The sequence below is a fragment of the Podarcis muralis genome, chromosome 7 (assembly GCF_964188315.1).
Source record: "Podarcis muralis chromosome 7, rPodMur119.hap1.1, whole genome shotgun sequence".
Lineage (NCBI taxonomy): Eukaryota > Metazoa > Chordata > Lepidosauria > Squamata > Lacertidae > Podarcis > Podarcis muralis.
The window spans coordinates 1422514-1443968 of record NC_135661.1 but is presented as its reverse complement, the minus strand read 5'-3'; the positions used below and the strand labels follow the sequence as shown (position 1 = coordinate 1443968).

General features: G+C 47.6%; 3 protein-coding genes across 3 annotated transcripts in view; 1 reads left to right on the top strand and 2 right to left on the bottom strand.

Annotated features, from left to right (window-relative positions):
• Positions 1-5555, top strand: part of LOC144328311 (basement membrane-specific heparan sulfate proteoglycan core protein-like) — a 159309-nt gene extending 153754 nt beyond the window's left edge. Inside the window, exons 89-92 of the mRNA XM_077930981.1 lie at positions 1810-1880; positions 2222-2305; positions 3282-3385; positions 5281-5555. Coding sequence (XP_077787107.1) covers positions 1810-1880; positions 2222-2305; positions 3282-3385; positions 5281-5453 — 432 coding nt within the window. The 3' untranslated portion in view covers positions 5454-5555. The remainder of the gene's footprint in view (positions 1-1809; positions 1881-2221; positions 2306-3281; positions 3386-5280) is intronic.
• Positions 1-21455, bottom strand: part of LOC114590399 (methylenetetrahydrofolate reductase (NADPH)-like) — a 256188-nt gene that overhangs the window by 167060 nt on the left and 67673 nt on the right. The gene's annotated exons all lie outside the window — the stretch shown is intronic.
• Positions 9518-20585, bottom strand: LOC114606324 (low-density lipoprotein receptor class A domain-containing protein 2-like). Its single transcript, XM_028748434.2, has 5 exons — positions 19153-20585; positions 14873-15337; positions 13568-13717; positions 12563-12700; positions 9518-11311 (listed from the first exon to the last, which is right to left on the bottom strand). The coding sequence occupies exons 1-5, from the start codon at positions 19274-19276 to the stop codon at positions 11088-11090; spliced, it is 1101 nt and encodes a 366-aa protein (XP_028604267.2). The 5' UTR covers positions 19277-20585; the 3' UTR covers positions 9518-11087.

Here is a 21455-nt window from a genome sequence, read left to right as displayed (position 1 = left end):
CTCCTCTCCGCCGCCGCCCCGCCTCTCGCCGCCCGACTCGCCCGCCTCCCTCCCACGGAGGTAGGCTGGTGTGCCGTGGGAGGGAGGCAGGCGAGTCGGGCGGCGAGCACACGCGGGGCGGCGAGCGAGTGAGCTCCCACATCCCATCGCCGCTCGCTTCGGCCAGCCTACTGGGCTGTCGCAGGTGGAACGCCTGCGCATGCGCGAGGTTTTCGCGCCTTCCTCCAGTAGGCCGGCCGAAGCGAGCGGCGATGGGATGTGGGAGGGAGCTCGCTCGCCGCCCCGCGTGTGCTCGCCGCCGCCGCCCCGCCTCTCGCCGCCCGACTCGCCCGCCTCCCTCCCACGGAACACAAGGCAACGTTCCGCGGCACACTAGTGTGCCGCGGAACACCGGTTGGGAAACACTGGACTAACCCAAGTGCAGATGTTCTGGTTGAATGGAAGAATTTGTTGCTGCGATGCTGGACAGGCCTGCAAAAGCGCCAGGTAAAGCTCCACCACTGATCAGAATTAGCTTGGCAAAGGTAACAGGGAGATTTGCAGGAAAGCGATGTGGGAACTAGTCTGCTCCAAAGCCTGCAGGCCATGCTCTCTGCTAACCTTTCTGTCTGACAAGCAATCATAGTATCACTGGGAGTGGCTGCCGAGACCACACAACACTGGTCCTGAGAGATCTGCATTGGCTCCCAGTACGTTTCTGAGCACAATTCAAAGTGCTGGTGTTGACCTTTAAAGCCCTAAATGGCCTCAGTCCAGTATACCTGAAGGAGCGTCTCCACCCCCATCGTTCAGCCCGGACACTGAGGTCCAGCTCCGAGGGCCTTCTGGCGGTTCCCTCCCTGCGAGAAGCCAAGTTACAGGGAACCAGGCAGAGGGCCTTCTCGGTGGTGGCACCCGCCCTGTGGAACGCCCTCCCACCAGATGTCAAAGAGAACAACAACTACCAGACTTTTAGAAGACATCTGAAGGCAGCCCTGTTTAGGGAAATTTTTAATGTTTTATGTTTTATTATGTTTTTAATATTTTGTTGGGAGCCGCCCAGAGTGGCTGGGGAAACCCAACCAGATGGACGGGGTATATTATTATTATTATTATTATTATTATTATTATTATTATTATTGGTGGGCAATAGACTGGTGCCCATGGGGGCAAGAGCATTCTGTCCTCTGGAGGTGGTCCAGATTCCTGCATTGCTGGGAGGGTTGAATTAAATGACTCTTGGGGTTCCTTCCTACTTCACAATTCTATGAATCTGTGATTATAATGCAGCGCAGGGATTTCTTATCATCATCATCATCATAGAATTGTAGAGTTGTAAAGGATCCCAAAAGGTCACCCAACCTGACCCCCTAATCACAGGAATCTGACAGGAACCACAGCTCAAGAATCCCCGAAAGATGGCCATCCAACATCAGTTTAAAAACCTCTGATGAAGGAGAGTCCACCACGTACCACTGTTCCACTGTTGAATTGCTCTTATTTAAGCCTAACTAAAATCAGTCATAAGCTAAAAACACCTGTCAACATTTTTACATGTCTGGATAAGCAATTGCCTTTTAAAAAATGCTTTTAGCAGGCGCCAAATAGAGTACAGTGAAGGCACCCAACTGATGTCAGTAGGCCAGGGGTTGCAAAGTGTCGGTGCTGCCACACTCAAAGACGAATTTCTTACAAAGAAGCAGTACCAGTTCCTTAGCAGTTCATGGGCTTCTCTCCCTCTATGGCATGACCCCCCCCCCACTGATGCCTAGGGGTGCCCTCTCTTAAGGAAAGGAGAAGGTGAGAAACAACGTTTGGTTTCTGTCACAGGAGGAAGGAGAGAGCGCCAAAGCGAAGGACTTCATCAGCCTCGGGCTGAAGGACGGGCACCTGGTGTTCAGGTGAGGGAAGGCCGCATAAGAGCTCACGCTATTGGCCGCTCTGCGTTGGGGCTCCGGAGTGGCCAGTGTGGTGTAGTGGTTAAGAGCAGTGGACTCGTAATCTGGTGAACTGGGTTCGCGTCTCCACTCCTCCACATGCAGCTGCTGGGTGACCTTGGGCCAGTCACACTTCTCTGAAGTCTCTCAGCCCCACTCACCTCACAGAGTGTTTGTTGTGGGGGAGGAAGGGAAAGGAGAATGTGAGCCGCTTTGAGACTCCTGAAGGGGAGTGATAAAGCGGGATATGAAATCCAGACTCTTCTTCTTCTTCTTCTTTGACACTGGCCATGTGTTTCCTTCAGTTACCAGCTAGGAAGCGGAGAAGTGAACATCCTGTCTGAAGACCCAGTTGATGATGGAGAATGGCATAGAGTGACAGCCATCCGGTGAGACACATGTAGAGAGATGTGGCTTGGGACACCCCTAGTTTGACAAGCCCAAGTGTTAGGGGGTGGAGAAAGGCATAGGCCCTGTTCCCGGAACAAGGCGGGTTGAGGAGCAATTTGTGTGCTTCTGGGGCTGGGGATGCTGTCCCAGCCCTTGAAGCTGACCCAGAAACTCCAGTGGGTGCAGAATGCCGCGGCGAGGCTCCTTACAGGGTCCTTACCACGGGATCACATTCATCCAGTGCTTTACCAACTGCACTGGCTCCCGGTGGAGTACTGGGTCAGGTTTAAGGTGCTGGTTTTAACCGTTAAAGCCCTACATGGCCTAGGACCCACATACCTACGGGACCATCTCTCCTGGTATGCCCCGCAGAGGACCTTAAGGTCCACAAATGACCACACTTTGGAGGTCCCAAGTCGCAAGGTGGTTAGATTGGTCTCACCTAGGGCCAGGGCCTTTTCAGTACTGGCCCCGGCTTGGTGGAACGCTCAGTCACAAGAGACCAGGGCCCTGCGGGACTTGACATCTTTCTGCAGGGCCTGCAAGACAGAGCTGTTCTGCTTGGCCTTTGGTTTGGACTCAGTCTGACCCTTATGTTTTCCCTCCCCTTACGGTTTTGATCCATGGGCTACTTCTAAAATGAGGCTGCATTTTAAATTGCATTTTAACCTGTATTTTAAATTGCCCCCCCCCATTATGTTTTTATTGTAATTTTACTGGTGTTAGCCGCCCTGAGGCAGCTCTGGCCGGGGAGGGCAGGGTATAAATAAAAGTTGTTATTATTATTATTATCATCATCATCATCATCATCCACGTGAGGATTCCCCTGTGGAATATCCTTGGACCACATTTCCAGTTCTGTTCCCATGGACAGACGACAAGCACTTCCTTATCCATGCTCATCCTCTCCAACCCAACCAACCTCACTCAAAACCACCTTCGTCCTTCTGACACACTCTCCCATTCCTCCTCCAGGGAAGGGAAAAGAGGCTTCCTTCAAGTCGACGGCGAGGAGATGGTAGCTGGGGAATCTCCTGGCAAGAACGTCATGGTGAATACCAAAGGTCGAATCTATATAGGTAAGCGCCTTCATCTCAACAAAACTAGGAACACTTTCAGGGCACTGTGGGTGTATGGGCTAATGAGGGATTCACACTTCCCCTTTTCATTTAGTTTTCAGCAGTCCTCATCAACTGAGTAGGTTTTCTTCTTCTTCTGTTATGTTTCACTCGGGGGTACAGCCATGAGGTGGGAACAGGCCAGAGAATCATAGAATTGTAGAGTTGGAAGGGACCACACGGAACATCTAGTCCAGCAGTTCTCAACCTGTGGGTCCCCACATGTTGTTGGACTACAACTCCCATCATCCCTGAGCTCTGGCTTTGCTAGCTAGGGGTGATGGGAGTTGTAGTTCAACAACATCTGGGGACCCACAGGTTGAGAAAGGCTGATCTAGTCCAACCCCATACAATGCAGGACCCTTTTGCCTCAATGTAGGATTCAAACTCGTGACTCTCATGCTCTACTGAGTGGTGATGGCAGCTTCTGGCAAGATCTTGCCAAGATCTCAGAAGATCTTGCTGGAATCCACTGTCGGCACCACCACTTTGCAGGTGCTGCCGCAGAACCCAGGGCAGGGCGCCAGCAGTGCGGAAGCACCTTCCCATTTCGCCTAGGGCAACAGAACAGGATGTGCCCTCCATGCAGGAGGGCATTGCTTTTCATGTTTCCTTTCAATGTTGATTGCCACACTGGTTGCTGCCTGACTTCTAGAGCCTTTCCATGCAAATGGTGTAAAATTCACAGGTGCCGCACGACAACTTTATGGCATCAGCCCTCCTGAACTTGGGAAGGCTGTTCAAAGGACCCTCATCCTCAAAGCTTTACACTTCAGTCTGGACTGTGTCAATGTCTTGTCACTTTCAGAGCACTCTCAGGGCCACCCATGCCTACAGGATGTACCCGGGTGGACATTATCGATTTGCTAAGCAATGCTTCTTCAGGAACGCCTCCTACAAATTGTTTATTGAATATTTATAGATAAATCGTAAACAGATAAGAACATTGGCAGGATTATTGTAATAACCTGCAGTTTCATAAGAGTATATATTTAAAGAAGATAAATAAATGTGCAAATTAAGTTACCGTATTGGCCCAAATATAAGCCGCACCCAAATATAAACCACACCTTTAAAATTCAAGGAGGAGAAAGAAAAAAAGACAATACCCAAATATAGGCCACTCCCTTAAAATTCGGCAGGCACTCACGCCTGTTCCGTTTTACCATATGTCTGTTTCAGCAGCGTTATTGTAAAAGCCAATTTTTGTAAGGTCGCGAATTTAAGCCGCACTTTAACTTTTTCATGGTCAGAATTTGGGGGGAAAGTGAGGCTTATATTCAGGCCAATATAGTAATTTGGATATGCAGAAGATATTAAAAATAAATTTAAGGAACTGCAGAAGTCAAGTTTTGAAATGTTAAAATGATTGCAAGATCAGTGAAATATATGGAAAGTATAAAAAAAAAAACATTTGAAAAAAGAACACCTACAAAAAAACCCCAGGAGAAACACAACAAAAGGGTTTTAATGTATTTCCCTAATCATGTTTCTACATTTTCCCTTAAGAAAACATAGAAAGCAGCTTGCATGAATTTCATTTTAAAAACGTGGTCCACATGGCAGCGACAGTAGCAAGTGACTTGTGGACCCAAGTTGTGAACGAATGGATAGCAATATGAGAGCCTTGAAAAGTCTATACGCCTCTCTGAAGGATGCTGTGCAATTAAATCCCACGGCCCAAATGAGGCAGCATCGGTGATGATGCTGAAAATCAAAATGCTGGGATGGAGGCTGTGGTCCCTGCCAGCCTCTCGAATCCTCCCAGTGACTTGAGGAGGAGAAAGAGGACAACAGCCTCTCCCCTTCAGGGAACACACTTGCTGACGGACGGCTCTTCCTTTCCCTCTGCGCAGGCGGAGCACCTGACATCCAAACCCTGACCGCGGGAAAGTACACCTCAGGGATCACGGGCTGCATCAAGAACGTGGTGCTGATCAACGACCGGCCCGGCCAGCAGCCTCAGCAGCCCATTGACCTGCACCATCACTCGGAAGCCGGTCTCAACATCCAGGAGTGCTCCTCATAGGCCGGGCTTGCCTCTTAACCACACTCTTCGCTGTTTTATTTTTTTGTCATCAGGCCAATTGAGAGACATCTATTGTTGTTATTATTATTATTATTATTATTATTATTATTATTATTATTATTATTTTATTATTATTATGAATTTTTTTAAAAAAGAGAAACACACACACACACTCACAAATGGTGCTTTGCTGCTACCAAAAGAAAATGGGGGTGGGGTGGGGAGACGTGGGAGGGAGTTGGTTTGTGAGGGGTTTTTTTGTGGAAGTGACAGACCTGGGCCTGTCGTCGTCCCACCACCTTCCCCAGCCCTCACGTGGAAGGACAGAGAGAGAGGGGGCACGGTGGACACTTAAAGGACTGGAGAGCGGCATTCGTGAGAGGCGCTTGGACAGTGCTGTGCCCGAGACAGGAGCCTGAAGAGGCTGCTCTGAGGCCGAGGGGTGGGCAGCGGGGTGACCGCGTGGCTTCTCTTGCTTCCGCTGCTGGGCTGGGCTGGGCCAGGCAGGTTGTGACCAAAGATACTGTCCTGTCTTGCCCTTCCCCTGGGTGGGCGTGGGCTGGGTGGGTCTCTGTATCATGGTGCCCAACGCCGTAGCAGCATCCAGCACTCCAGCCAGGACAGAGTTCGCAGGAGCACCAAAGAGGGAGGGAGGTCCTTTGCCCTCGTCCTCCAGCATGAGCCAAGCTTTTCAACTTGGACAAGTTTGAGCTTCCTGCGTTTTGTCGCGGTGCCCCACTGCCCGCCTGGCACAATTGAGTTTGCTTCCGCCTCTCACTCATCCTAGCTAGGCTGTGGTCAGTGTTATTTTTCTAGAAAAAGAGGTGCTGGAACTCACCATGAATGCCTCGCTGGTTCTCTTTTAGTGGCAATGGCGCCCGCCCGAGAAGTGCTGGAACGAGTTCCAGCCAGGAACGGCTGCGGCGCCTCAGAGCATCCTCTCCACCTGGTCCTCAGTGACACATGCAAAGCCATACGGAGTTCCCCTGTGCTCTGGCTGGCGCGGAAAGCAGCCGAGAGCCCAACACCAAAAAGCGGGCAATGGTTCCCATGCCTTAAGCGCCGCAGGGCAGAAATGGGATTTGCCCCTCCCAAGCCATCAGTGCCTTATTAGTCTGCGTGGGGTCTCCCATAGATCCACACCTTCTATTGCAGTGTGCAGTCCCCCAGAGCTGCAGACACCCCGGGGCCTGGCAGGGCCAGGTAAGGAGCTGTTGCAGCCCCTCATCTGCTGCCTGGGAAGCAGGCAGGCAGGTCTCTCTTCAGCATTTCAGAGGACCCTTTCCGTGGGCAGGGGTGGGGACAAGAGTGTTGCAACGTGTGCAGGAGAGCTGCGATGGGCACCCCACACAGCAGCTCCTGCCAGCCTCCCAGTGCCACAAGCACTGGAGGGCAGGAGTTTCCCGTCCAGCGTTCCCAGGAGGGCGGTAAGATGCTTTGTGGGGGGATGAGAGGCAGAAGGAGCCCATTGCAGCTGGGGAAAGGGGTTTCGACTGCTGCCTTCTCCTCTCAGCCCCGAGACACTGAAGAGGGCAGACTTTGGAGCTGATCTTCAGCTAACTATACTGCCTTTCCTTCCCTCTTCAAACAGCCCTGGGTGTTGCCCCTGCAGACAGTGCTGGTGCCAAGCAGGCACTAGAGGCTTATCTTTTGAGCTTGGGCCTCATAGGCTTGTGCTCCAGCCAGCCTCCCACATTCCCTTAATGGTGTGGCTGGCTCTGGCTTGCCCCGTGTGAGCCTTTGCCGCCAGTGTTCACTCTGCCTTGCCCGCTTCCTTCCAGAACCAGAATTATACTGCCTGGGAGGCACCATGATGCTTGTGTCGCTCCAGAACCTGTTCCTGCCTTTTGCTTCCCCTGCCTGCCTCCCCCATTTGTTCTTTTTCTTTCTTTCTTTCTTAAATAAATGGTGCTGAACCCCAAAGTCCATGTGTCAAGTCTGTGGCTCCCTGTCTTAGCTGAGGTTGTGTGCATGCCGCACATTTAAAGCACACATGCACACACAAATCTTGGGAACTAGCTTGTTAAGGGTGCTGGGGACTAGCTCTGGGAGAGGCAAACAACAGTTCTTGGGATTCTTTGTGGGACAGTTGTGTGCTTTAACGGGTGGCGCTGTGAGCCTCTTGGGCTTGACAATCAGAAGGTCAGCGGTTCAAATCCCCGCAACAGGGTGAGCTCCCATTGCTCTGTCCCAGCTCCTCCCAACCTAGCAGTTCGAAAGCATGCCAGTGCAAGTAGATAAATAGGTGCCGCTGCGGCGGGAAGATAAACGGCATTTCCGTGCACTCTGGTTTCTGTCACGGTATCCCATTGCACCAGAAGTGGTTTAGTCATGCTGCCCACATGACCTGGAAAGCTGTCTGTGGACAAACGCCGGCTTCCTTGCCGCAACCCCGAAGTTGCCTTTGACTGAACTTAATCATCCAGGGATCTTTTACCTTGGACAGCATTGCAACAGCTTGACCAATGGGAACTGAAAACAACACAGGAGGGCAGAGAAATTCCATACTGGTCTCTGGGTTGATTTTGTACATACCAAGTGTGGTAGATCAGCTGCACGTCCCAAAAGAAGTAAAAAAAATCCCCTCCATTTCAGTAATTTCCCCAGTGTTTTCTGCCTTTCCTTATGACTATGCTGGGAACAGATGAAGAACAGTCCTATGTTTTAAAAAAGTGGGTTTCAATCGGTGTGCCATGGCACCCTGGGGTGCCTTGAATGATGGTCAGGGGTGCCAGGGCAACACTGGCCTCTGTCCCTCTTTCCTTCCTCCTCTAATGCCCTCTTGTGTCTCTGCCTCCCAAAGGCTTGTGCGGCTGTTTATTGCAGCAGTCCTGGCTATAAGCTCCCCAGGCAAATGGTGCCTCTGGGAAGCACCTCTCTTTGGGGCAGGGGGGCAGCTCAGAGACCAGGGGCAGCAGCAGCTGCTGCCCAGAGGACTCCCAAGGAAATGGGAGAGGAGAGCGGCTGAGGGAACACTCCACAAGGGAGGGTGTTTGAAAAAGGGTGAGAGGCTGCCAGCTCTGCAAGCAAGGGGTGACATAACTGGGCTCCTGAGGCCCACAAGAGGTGTCACAGAAAGGATGCAGTTGGTCAAGGGAGCCATGAACTCAAAAAGGTGAAAACTTTTTCTAAAACTTGATCTAAAATACCCACATTTCAAAGCTTGTCATTCCCAGTCTTCTGATACCATCAGTGGAACAGGTGCCTGACTTGGTGCCTCGATATAAAACAAAAATAAATCTGTGGGTCTCCTTTGACTTGATTCCACAACTCGGGTCTTTTCCTTTTTTTACAGTGGGAAGTCAGCTAGATGAACACGGGCTTTCCTTCCCCTGTCATAAGCTGACTGCTTGCATAAGAGGAAAGATCTCAGGCCCAGAGCAAAAGAGAAACCCCATCCACACACCAAACCTTTAAAGTGCTTTTGGGCCACTTGAATGCAGTGGCGTAGCGTGGGGGGTGCAGGGGGGGCCGGCCACACCGGGCGCAACATCTGGGGTTAGGGCAAATCCATGGGTTAGGGGGCGCAAATTACTTGCCTTGCCCCGGGTGCTGACAACCCACGCTACGCCACTGCTTGAATGGTCATGACTCCCCCCCCAAAAAAAAATCCTAGGGACTCTTAGCTCTTGTGAGGGGGGGCGTGTCTCCTAAGCTCCCTTAAAAGTGCAGTTCCAAGAGCTGTTTGACAGAGGAAGGTGGTGGACTCTCCTTCCTTGGAAGATTTTAAGCAGTGGTTGGATTGCCATCTGTCAAGGAGGCTGTAGCAGAGATTCCTGCATTGCAATTGGTTGATTCCATGAAACCCAAGTGGTATATGACACAAGAACTCTTGCACATCCTGAATGCTGGAAAATTTGGCCCCTATCTGGACAGGGATAGCCTAACTACTGTTGTCTGTGCTCTGGTAACTTCAAGGTTAGATTAGTGCAATGCGAAGAAGAAGGGCTGCTTCTGAAGATGGTTCGGAAAATTCAGCTGGTGCAGAGTTCAGTGGCCAGGTTGCTCACCAGAGCAAGATGGTTTGAGCATAATACACCAATCTTAGTCCAACTGCCTTGGCTCCCAATTAGTTTCCGGGCCCAATTCAAAGTGCTGGTTTTGACCTATAAAGCCTTAAATGGCTCAGGACCACAATACCTCAAGGACCGCCTCTTCCCATATGAACCTACCCGGACCCTGAGATCATCTTCTGAGGCCCTTCTTCGTTTGCCTCCTCCTCGAGAGGTCCAGAGGGTGGCAACACGAGAACGGGGCCTTCTCTGCAGTGGCTCCCTGTCTGTGGAATGCTCTTCCCAGGGAAGTTCCCCTGGCGCCTTCATTATACACCTTTAGGTGCCAGGCAAAAACTTTCCTCTTTAACCAGGCCTTTGGTTGATCTGTTTGACATCCTATACCCTTTTAAAATGAGGCTCCTTTTTTGGGGGGGGGGGTTATTGGGTTGTTTTTATTTTGATTATATATATTGTGGTTTTTATGTTGATCTTTTCTGTGAACCGCCCTGAGACCTCTGGGTATAGGGCGGAATAATAATAATAATAATAATAATAATAATAATAATAATAATACTACTTAGTGCATAGTTAAACTATGGAACTCCCTGCCACAGAAGGCAGTGATGGCCAAGAATCTAGAAGGCTTCGAAAGAGGATCAGGCAAGTTCATGGAGGTCAGAGGCAGAGAATGCTTAAGAATTCCAGTTGCTGGAAAGCCCAGGAAGAAAGGGTATCCTTGTGCTGCTCTGGTTGCAGGTTCCCCACAGGCATCTTGGCGGCCCCTGTGAGAACAGGATGGTGGACTAGATGGACCATTGGCCTGATCCAGCAGGCTCTTCTTGTGTTCTTAAATGCATGGTGTGGATGTGAGCGTATCTCAAGGCCTGGTGCCAAGTGCCTTAGTTTGAACCCACTGAGGAAAGAAGCAGGCATCTCCTGCCACCTTGTGGGAAATCAGCCAGTATACATCTGTCTGATAAGCCCAGGGGTCAGCAACCTTTCTCAGCCGTGGGCTGGTCCACCATCCCTCAGACCATGGGGGGGCCGGACTATATATTTTGGGGGGAAGTAAGAAGTACGAATTCCTATGCCCCACAAATAACCCAGAGATGCATTTTAAATAAAAGGAAACATTCTACAGTGGTACCTCGGGTTACAGACGCTTCAGGTTACAGACGCTTCAGGTTACAGACTCCACTAACCCAGAAATAGTGCCTCGGGTTAAGAACTTTGCTTCAGGATGAGAACAGAAATCGCACGGCGGCAGCAGCAGGAGGCCCCATTAGCTAAAGTGGTGCCTCAGGTTAAGAACAGTTTCAGGTTAAGAACGGACCTCCAGAACGAATTAAGTTCTTAACCCGAGGTACCACTGTACTTATGTAAAAGCACCAGGCAGGCCCCGCAAATAACCCAGAGATGCCTTTTAAATAAAAGGACACATTCTACTCATGTAAAAACACACTGATTCCTGGACCGTCCACGGGCCAGACTTAGAAGGCAATTGGGCTGCATCCGGCCCCCGGGCCTTAGGTTGCCTACCCCTGGCTTAGCCCCATCATGCCTCCGCTACCAGCTGCACCCCTTCTGGCCCATGCTCTTCTAAAACTAAGGGCCAGTGACCCTGCCCCCCCTCTCGTAGTCACACGGGTGGCTCGGTGCTTCCATGCGGGGTGACCTTGGGGGGCTCCCGGCGGGTGCAGCTGCGTGGGCAGAGGTGGCAGGCAGCGCAGACGGAATTGCAACCGGGCAGGTACCTGCAAGCGCCCATCCTCCAGATGAACCAGCCTGGATTCCAGCAGCACCAGAACATGAAGGCAGCGCCCAGGATGGCAGCCAGCGAAGCAAAAAGAGGTTTGCGTTTGTCTGCAGAAGGAGGAGAAGGAGCCTGGTGAGTTGCAGGAAAATGGAACAAATCGTCTTCCCCAGCAAACCATTGCCCCAGCTGTGCTATTTTGATGCTGTTGTTCATTTCAAAAAACACAGACACTGCTTGGCTGTGAAGAAAAACTCGGAGCAGTTTACAAAAAGGGTAGAACAAGAAAATCAAAAAATTACAACAATAAAACCTACAAAAATTTAAAATACTAAGAGATTCAAATTCACTTTAACTTTATAAGCATGTGGATAGGCTTAGCTATACAAAAATGTTTTATATATGATAAATAATGAATTGAAAAGGATGTTTAAAATAATGCTTGCAAAAAACAAAAACAAACCAGAAGCTTTTCTTTCGGGAATTATAGGGACAGAACTACCTAAGCTGTACAGAAACTTATTCATGTATGTGACTACAGCGGTAAAAATGTTACTCGCCCCCAAATGGAAAGAAGCAGAAGTCCCAGCAAAGGAAGAATGGACACAAAAACTTATGGAATATGCAAAAATGGCAAAACTTGCCGGAAGAATGAGAAATCAAGAATACAAACTTTTTAATAAAAGAATGGAAATAGTTTATTGAACATTTACAGATAAATTGTAAACAGATAAGAACGTTGGCATGGTTATTATAACCTGCACTTTTATAACAGTATATATTTAAAGTAGATGAATAAATGGGCAAATTAAGTTAATTTGGATATGCAGAAGATATTAAAAATAAATTCAAGGAACCTCAGAAAGAGGAGGAAATCAGTCAAGCTTTGAAATGTTAAAATGATTGTAAAATTATTGAAATGTAGACCTGAAAAGCATAAATATTATTTTTTTTTAAATGTTTTTAGCAGATTTCCAGGGGAGACGAATGGCAGTTTGGCTGTCTTCCTGTTAGCTCCTGCTGACTTGGTGATTGATAACAGATAGTCTGACTATCACTCTGGAGATAAGGGTGATCTGGGAGTTACCCTCAAATGCTTTGAATGAGGCTTTTTTTCCCTTCTGTATGCACCTGGAGACTTGGGTGGGGGTTAGAGTGAGTGGGCGAGCTGAAGAGTTGCCATTGTGCCAAACAACATAGAATCGCCTTTTGTAGGTAAGAAAGAACTGTGGTTTTAGCTGAAAAGAGTACAGTGATAGCCACCTGCTTGGTATCAACAGGCAGGGAGTTCCCAAATGGCACACTATAAACAACCAAGTTCTTACAAGGCCTCATTCCTGCCAGCAATGGTACTGCTGTACCTGTTTTGTCCCAGGTGGCAGTGCCTGGGGGCAGGAGCTGGCTTTCCTGGGGTCCTGCGCAGGTCACCTGACTTGGCAGGGCGTTAACTGCAGAAGAGGCCTCGGCATTATTCAAGGGCGGCAGGAGCGTGGGTGAGCCTGGAGTTGAAAAGGAGAAAGAGTCAAAAACAGTAGTGGCCTCTGTGCTGCCACGGAGAAACCAAAGCAGAGGGGCGTAGCCTCCTCCCTTTCCTAACAACTTAAGGGGCCGCTGCAGCCATCAGGCTCAGGCATTCAGCCTCACTTTCTCACACATTTTTTAAAGTGATCAGGAGCAAGGAATGGCACTGTTATAAGAATTTTAAGGTCATAAATATATAAAATAAATGTTCATAACTGTATATAAACCACATGTCTGAAACCCCATAGAAAAAGTCCTGAACAAATTGGCCTCAAATATTTCTCCTCAAGGTCAAAATGGAAACTCTCCCCATTGTCTCTTTGCTCACAAATCCTGTCTTAATGGCACTTTTAAGATATGAATAGGGTGTGAGCCCAGTAGTTATCATAACAAAAGAATGTCCAGGATCCCCAGGTAATCCAGTCAAGTGACCATTAACAGGTAACCTGGCAGACATGATAAAAACAATGCACTCAGATTTCTGTTGTAGACCGCCTTTTCTGTGATGTAGGTATGATGTTTCTGGGGGTGGTCTTGGACTCCAGGGCGGGCAATTTAAAATGTCTATATAAGGGCTTGCGCGCATGGTTTGGGGTCTTCCTCCTCTCTCCTGCGTGTGGGGGAGCACCCTGTTGCAACAGTTCAATAAAGATCAGGCTTACTAGCTGCTTTGCTTCTCAATATTCTCTGGTTGGCCTCTATTATTTTCTCCTACCGATAGAGAACCTGCAAAGGGACTCTATATGGGCTCTTGGGTACCCCATAAGGGAAAAGGAGCAGTTTTGTGTTTTTTTTTTACTTATAACAGCACATACACACACCCTCTTCCTTCTACAGCCACCAACCTTTGCACCAGGCTGGGGACTGGGCAGCCTGGTCTGTACCATCCCCACAGTTATCGACACTGCTGCCATCGCAGACTAGGCTGGGAGGGATGCATTTTCCATTGTGGCAGGGAAAATACGACTCCGTGCTGCAGGCCGAAGCGTTCAAGCCTGCAAGGGGAGGGAAAGGCAGATTTTGCTGTTCTTGTTGTTTAATGTACCTATACAGTGGTACCTCGGGTTAAGAACTTAATTCGTTCTGGAGGTCTGTTCTTAACCTGAAACTGTTCTTAACCTGAAGCACCACTTTAGCTAATGGGGCCTCCTGCTGCTGCTGCTGCGCCACCGGTGCACGATTTCTGTTCTCATCCTGAAGCAAAGTTTTTAACCCGAGGTACTATTTCTGGGTTAGCAGAGTCTGTAACCTGAAGCGTATGTAACCTGAAGCGTATGTAACCCAAGGTACCACTGTAATCAGTGCTTTTTTATAGAAAAAAGGGGCCAGTACTCACCACGAAGTTGTTACAGTGAGGTGCTGGTACAGCGTACCTTTGAGTATCCCTAGATAAAAAGCACTGCCTAGAATGTACCTCCCAAACTAGCTTAAAACAATAGTTAAAATGCATTTAACACCAGCATTGAAATTTTTAAAAAGGTACAGGTAAAGGACCCCTGGATGGTTAAGTCCAGTCAAAGGTGACTATGGGGTTGTGGCACTCTTCTCGCTTTCAGGCTGAGGGAGCCAGCGTTTGTCTACAGACAGCTTTCTGGGTCATGTGGCCAGCAGGACTAAACCACTTTTGGCACAACAGAACACCATGACGGGAACCAGGGTGCACAGAAACGCTGTTTACCTTCCTGCCACAGTGGTACCTATTTATCTACTTGCACTGGCGTGCTTTCGAACTGCTAGGTTGGCAGGAGCTGGGACAGAGCAATGGGAGCTCACTCCGTCGCTGGGATTTGAACTGCTGACCTTCTGACCGGCAAGCCCAAGAAGCTCAGTGGTTTAGACCACAGCGCCCGTTACCCTGACAGCAGCCCAGTGGTCCACATCACCTGCACCTTACCCTTAGGGTTACAAGTGTTGGACTAGGACCCAGGAGAGACCAGAGTTCAAATCCCCCCACTGGGCAACATGAAACTCCCTGGGTGACCTTGGAGCCCAGTTGCTCACCTACCTTCTAGGATTGGGAGGATTAAATGAGGAGGCACACACCACCTTGAGCTCTTTGGAGAAGCAGTGGAATATAAATGCAATAAAATAAAATTAAAATAAGATAGAGCGGCATTGCTCAGCTCATTTGCAGCGGCTTCCTGCCTTACCAGTTCGGACGGAGGTGAAGTCACCAACAAAGTCGACACGAGGTTGCTGGCCGCGAGTCACAAGCCTCAAGGTGAGGAAGTTGCCTGTGGAGGTGACGGGCCGTGGGATGTTCTTCCCGCACAGCGGCATCCCCAGGGGCTTCGCGGTGTGGTTTTGGCCATCGTAGAATTCCACGTAGGAGCCTGCTGTGCAAGGGTCAGGGGTCTCCCGCTCGCTTCTGGACTTGGGAAGGGCCAGAGTGGGGTGGTCGTTGCTGGCCAGCGTGCTGGAAGGCGAGCGCACCATGCTGTACACCAGGAAGAAGCGGAACTGGAACTGGACCTTGTCTTTGGGGGTTGCCGCTTGCATGGTCAGCTGGCAGTCTGTGCTGGCCACTACAAAGTAGTAACGGCGGGAGTCTCGGTGGGATGTCAACACCATCCCATCCCCGTGCAGGGTCTGGCCGCAGAAATCGACCACGCTCACTGTTGGGCAAGAGGGAGAGGAAAAGGGAGAGTCATTGGCAAGGCACAAGGACATACATAGAAGAACCACCTTCTGGATCGGGCCAGAGCCATCCATTATATTATTATTATTATTATTATTATTATTATTATTATTATTATTATTATTACTTTTCAGATTTATACATTTCACTAATTTTACAATCATTTTAACATTTCAAAACTTGACTTCCTTTCCCCTCTTCATTCTGCTGTTCCTTAAATTTATTTTTAATACATTCTGCATATCCAAATTAACTTACTTTGCCCATTTACTCATCTACTTTAAATATATACAGTGGTACCTCGGGTTAAGAACTTAATTCATTCTGGAGGTCCGTTCTTAACCTGAAACTGTTCTTAACCTGAGGTACCACTTTAGCTAATGGGGCCTCCCGCTGCCACTGCGTCGCTGGAGCACGATTTCTGTTCTAATCCTGAAGCAAAGTTCTTAACCTGAAGCACTATTTCTGGGTTAGCGGAGTCTGTAACCTGAAGCGTCTGTAACCCGAGGTACCACTGTACTCTTATAAAACTGCAAGTCATTACAATAATCCTGCCAATGTTCTTATCTGTTTACAATTTATCTGTAAATATTCAATAAACTATTGCCATTCTTTTATAAAAGGTTTGTTGTCTTGATTTCTTATTCTCCCGGTAAGTTCCACCATTTCTGCGTATTCCACAAGTTTTTGTATCCATTCTTCCTTTGCTGGGACTTCTGCTTCTTTCCATTTTGGGGCGAGTTACATTCTTCCCGCTGTAGTAGCATACATGAATAAGTTTCTGTACAGCTTAGGTAGTTCTGTCACTATAATTCCCAAAAGAAAAGCTTCTGGTTGTTGTTTTTTTTTACAAAAGTTATTTTAAACATCCTTTTCAATTCATTATACAGTCGTACCTTGGATCCCCGAACCACGATGGAGAACCTGCAATAAGGGCTCTTGTGTCCCCCATAAGGGAATAAGGGCAGATTTTGTTTATTACACCTCAAAGCTGGTTAGTCCATCTCATTCAACATTCGGTTACTGGCAAGAGATGACTCAAGCTCATAATCAGGGCATGAGGCTGCAGCCTCTCCACCTCTTCCTTTGTCCCCCCTCCCCATACATGATATTATGGGGTATACTGCCTCTGAAAGTGGAAGCTTAATTTAGTACCAATCTCCAGACAGAACTATCCTCCATGACAATTTGTGTACAACTGTGTGCAGTTTGCAGTCAACAAGGTGCAACGTTGGCTATTTCGTTTTGCTTCTAAGAATGAAATTACTAGAGATTTGGGGGGCGAGTGAGAGTTCAGCCTAATGTTCCTGTCACAGCTGTTTGAAAATGGATGACTTCACCAAGCATTTATCAGCGTGCTAAATGAGCACACTATCACATGTGCTTAAATTATTTACTAATTGCAACACCCAGCATATTACCATGGGCTCATTGGTGGCCCAGAGATGGCCAAAGGAAGCCTGTTTAACCCGAATAACACCCAGAGGATGGTTGCCTTGCTACTGTCGAGTGCAACAGAGGATAGGGTTGTTTTGTGGCAATTTAAAGTTGGTAAAGAGATTTATGGTAGTGGAAACCTTTGTGGCCTAAAGACCCCTTCTCCTTTAGTCCACATAAGTTTATGCCACTATAAATCTCTTGGTCTTTAAAATGCCACAAGACTCTATTGTGTTGCCTAATGTCAACTGCTGTCTCAATTACCCGGCACTCATTTATTTCACTCCTTTTCACCATTACCCAGAAGCAACAAAACGGCCAGCACATTAAACCCAGGAATTCTGGCCCTCTAGTTCTTCCCATCAGCCTCATAATTTCCATACATCCTAGTGTGAAGAATGAGAGGCTGTACTCAATAGGTCCCCCCCCCCACCCACCACCAGCTTCTGGGAAATTTCACTTGGGCATTTTGTCACTGGCTCATTCCAACTTGCCAGTAGTGAGTGAGAACAGCCTCTGGAAACAGGTTTTCAAACACTTCTGAACCACACAGTGTTCAAGGTAGCTGTTATGTTGGTGTATAATTATGGAGGGGCAGGTTATTATTTAGCTGTTTTAATTATTTATATGTGTTTTTACCTTGTATTTTATTCTGTGAACCGCCCTGAGATCTTACAAAGAAGGACGGTATATAAACTAAATAAATAAGTAAGTAAATAAAACAAATAAACTTTGCAGCTTAATTGTTAGAAATGGCCATTCTGGAACCACAACTTGACCAGATGATCTCCAGGGAACCTCTCAACTAGGACTGGGCGATAGCTGCTTTTCAGCATCGTGATATATCACCAGGTAAACACTGTGATATATGATATATCATGATGCCTGAAATAAGGATGGCAGCAATGTCTAGGCCATGTACATACGCAATAGACAATCTTTATAGAATTCCTTCAAACCATAACAAGTACAAAATGAAATCTTTAGTCTCAAAGTCTCTGAAAATCTTTAAATGAAGCGAGGTACCAAACTGTGTAGAATTGCTTCATAAACCCATCTTATTTCAAATGAATGTATGTAAATGAAAATATCAAATGCTGTGGAACAGTGCTCATGTAATAATGTAGTCATAAGGATGGAGCTATGTAGAGGCATTTCCTGGCTTCACAGTTTTTCCTGCATCGTCTAGCATAGCGCACACACAAATCATGATTCATGATATATTGCCAGGTCAAAAATTATGAAATCATTATCACAATATGGACTTCAAACCAGCTTTGGACAATATATCACCCAGCCCTACTCTCAGCTCATGATTATTATCTCTCCTGGGGCAGTAAACACAGCACTTTGTGGCAACCTTGTTGTGCTACAGCCACAATCCAAGCCATATTGACTCCATGAAAACCAGCAGCATGGAAAAAAGAGGCAGGCAAGGGCAGTTAAGATACCTGGATGCTACACTAGGTCTTTTGACTCCAGCTCCCATCACCAACCCAGTCCCCGTCTGGTAGAGATTTAGGGGCCAAGCCAAGATGTCAATCCAAAATCGCCTGGGAAGGAAATTGAGGAACCGGCTAAAGCAGAGCTTTCCAAACTCTGTGTCGCGACCGGTTACTGTGCTGGCTGCAGTGTCTTGTGCAAATGCTTCTCTTGGGACTGGAAAGGGGTTAGTTTAACCTCTGGTTCGTTAGTAAAACTGAATTACTGTGTTGCAAAATGATGCATGTCTAAAAAGTGTGTCACCAGCCTGAAAAGTTTGGAAAGCTCCTTTAAAAACACACACACACACACACACAAAACAGAATCCTTTTTCCTGGGGATAACTCAGATGGAAATTCCCAGGTGTCAAAAAAGGCTATTTATGTATGCCACTACTGTGGCTCATGTTTCGTTAGCCCAAAAATGGAAAACGAGAGAGGTCCCAACTAAAGAAGAATGGCAACTTAAACTGATGGAATACGCGCAGATTGCAGATCTAACATATAAGAGAACAAGAAGAACATACATTTAGAGAAGATTGGAAAGATGTTTATTGAATATATGGAGGAAAATTGTGTACACTTGAAAACATGGGCAGCATTAAGATAAATTCAACAGTGTAAATAAGCTTTGATGGATGTAATAATGGACTACTGAATGGTTTAGTTTATATAAAATATGCAGGGATTTATGTTGTGCAAAATGAACCATGGGAAGAGAGGAAGGGAAGTCATTGATATTTTAAGGTTGTTTAAGTGAATATTCTAAAATGTAAAACAGAAATTTAATAAAAATTGTGACTGTTGAATTGCAAAAGAAAAATGTAAAAGAAAGGAAAAGTTTGGAAAGTTCTGAGCTAAAGTTTCAGCCTACCTGTCTGCATGGGGTAGACTGCAGGGACAGCAGCGTTCAGGAGAAGCAGCCATTTCCCCCACGCCTGCAAGCCTCCTCGATGGGCTGGTTTGCTCATCTTGGTCTCTTTCGGGAGCCCCTGCATGCCAGGCTATAGCAGAGGAAAAGGCAGGAGTGTGTGAAATGGCAACAGCTGTGAGAAGCAGGGTTTAAATCGACCACCCCAGCCCCTGGTGACCAAATCAAGCCGGGGATTGCTTTTGCGTGATCTGACAAGGGAACAAAAGGAGAGGCTGGCAAGCTTATTGCAAAAGAGTCCCATCCTGGTATAAGTGTGTGTTTTTTCCAAACGGGCAGCTTAACTTTTGCCCTCCTTCATGCCGGCTTTTGCAGACGCTGTCTGCACATCGCTCAGTTGCCATGGGAATGACGGGAGACGGATGGAGCGATGCAAACATCCTGTCTTGGGCAATCTAACCGAACGCCTCTGGAATCTTGAACTGGCTCCTGGCATCGCCATGTGCCAGCTCGCACCTGCTTTCTGGACGATCCCACGCCTGAGGCTGGCAGTTTTGAAACAAATGCAAGATGGGTCTAAGCAAAGCCAGCCAAATGGGAAACAAGAGCGCTGACAGACACTGCTGGGCTGTTGGCTGAGGGTGGTGCCACGCCTTCAGGCTCACATGGGCACCATGCCTTTACAACGCAGCTTCCTGTTTTCCTATCCGTATCTCTTGCAGCTAAAACCACAACTCTAGTCCGTGAAACCTCAAGCCACAATGCATTTAATGGTCTTTGAAGGTGCACACAAGGTTCTGTGTTGCTTTGGGAAGAACATGTTGCTGCAGCTGCCAGTGAGACATTCCAACTGACCTAGCAGTTAGATGGTGTGATTTTGCTTCCATCTGTTCCCTCTTGCTCTCCTTTTCTTTTCATTGCTTTCTCTTCCACAAAACCATTTTTCTTTTCTCTCTATTTCCCCCTTCTTCCTCCACCACTTCCAGTGACTTTCCTTGAGTAGGTTTCTCGCTCGTGTGATAGGAATTTTATGGTCTTAAGACATATGGTAATGTTCATAAGTGTACCAACCAAGCACGTACATAGATCAGCACAGGAAGACCGACCTGGAACCATTTTGATTCCCAAACTGTCCCAAACTGACCAAATGTTTTCTCTGCAAGGTCAAAGGAAAATGGAAAAGCCTCCCCGTTGTCTTTTCCTTCACAAATCCTGTCTTAAGGGCACATTTAAGATATGAATAAGGTGTGAGCCTGTGACATGGCCCAGGAACTAAGTATTTATCACTACAATTTATCACTATCCTAGGCCCTTCACGGCCTACGGGACCGCCTCTCCCGGTATGCCCCACGGAGAGCCTCAAGGTCCATAAATAGCAACACCCTAGAGGTCCCAGGCCCTAAGGAAGTTAGATTAGCCTCAACCAGAGCCAGGGCCTTTTCAACTCTGGCTCCGGCCTGGTGGAACGCTTTGTCTCATGAGTCCAGGGCCCTGCAGGATCTGATTTCTTTCCGCAGGGCCTGTAAGACAGAGTTGTTCCGCCTGGCCTTTGGCTTGCAGCCAATTTTATTCCCTCCCCCTCTTTTTCTTTTTCCTTTCTCCTCCTGCGACGAGGCTACATTTTAATATTTAAATGCTTCAATATTTTAATGTTGTATTTTAATCTTGTTTTTAAGTTGTATTCATTCAACTTATTTTTATTATTGCTTGTTAGCCGCCCTGAGCCCGGCCTTGGCTAGGGAGGGCGGGGTATAAATAAACAATATTATTATTATTATTATTATTATTATTATTATTATTATTATTACAAAAGAACGGCCAGGCTCCCCAGGCAATCCAATCAAGTAACCTGCCAGACAGGAGATAAACAAGGACAGGAGAAAAACAACATTCAAATTTCTGTTTAGACTGCCTTTTCTGTGATGTGTTTCTGGGGATGGTCTTGATCTACAGGGTGACAATTTCAAAAGTCTTTATAAGGCCTTGCACGCCATTTTTCTGGGTCCCTCCTCCTCCTCCTGTTGCAACAGATCTATAAAGATCAGGCTTACCAGCTGCTTTGCTTCTCAATATTCTCTGGTTGGCCTCTGTTATTTTCTCCTACCAATAGGGAACCTATGTAAGGACTCTACATGGGCTCTTGGATACCCCATAAGGGAAGAGGGCAATTTTTGTTTACAACACCCGCTTGCCACATTTTCTTATCTCCTTTTTCTTCTGCCGTCTCCTTTTCCTATTCTCAGTATTTTCACTCATATCCCCCCCCCCCCTTCAGTCATTTTCTTGTTTGGCTTGAAAAACAAGGG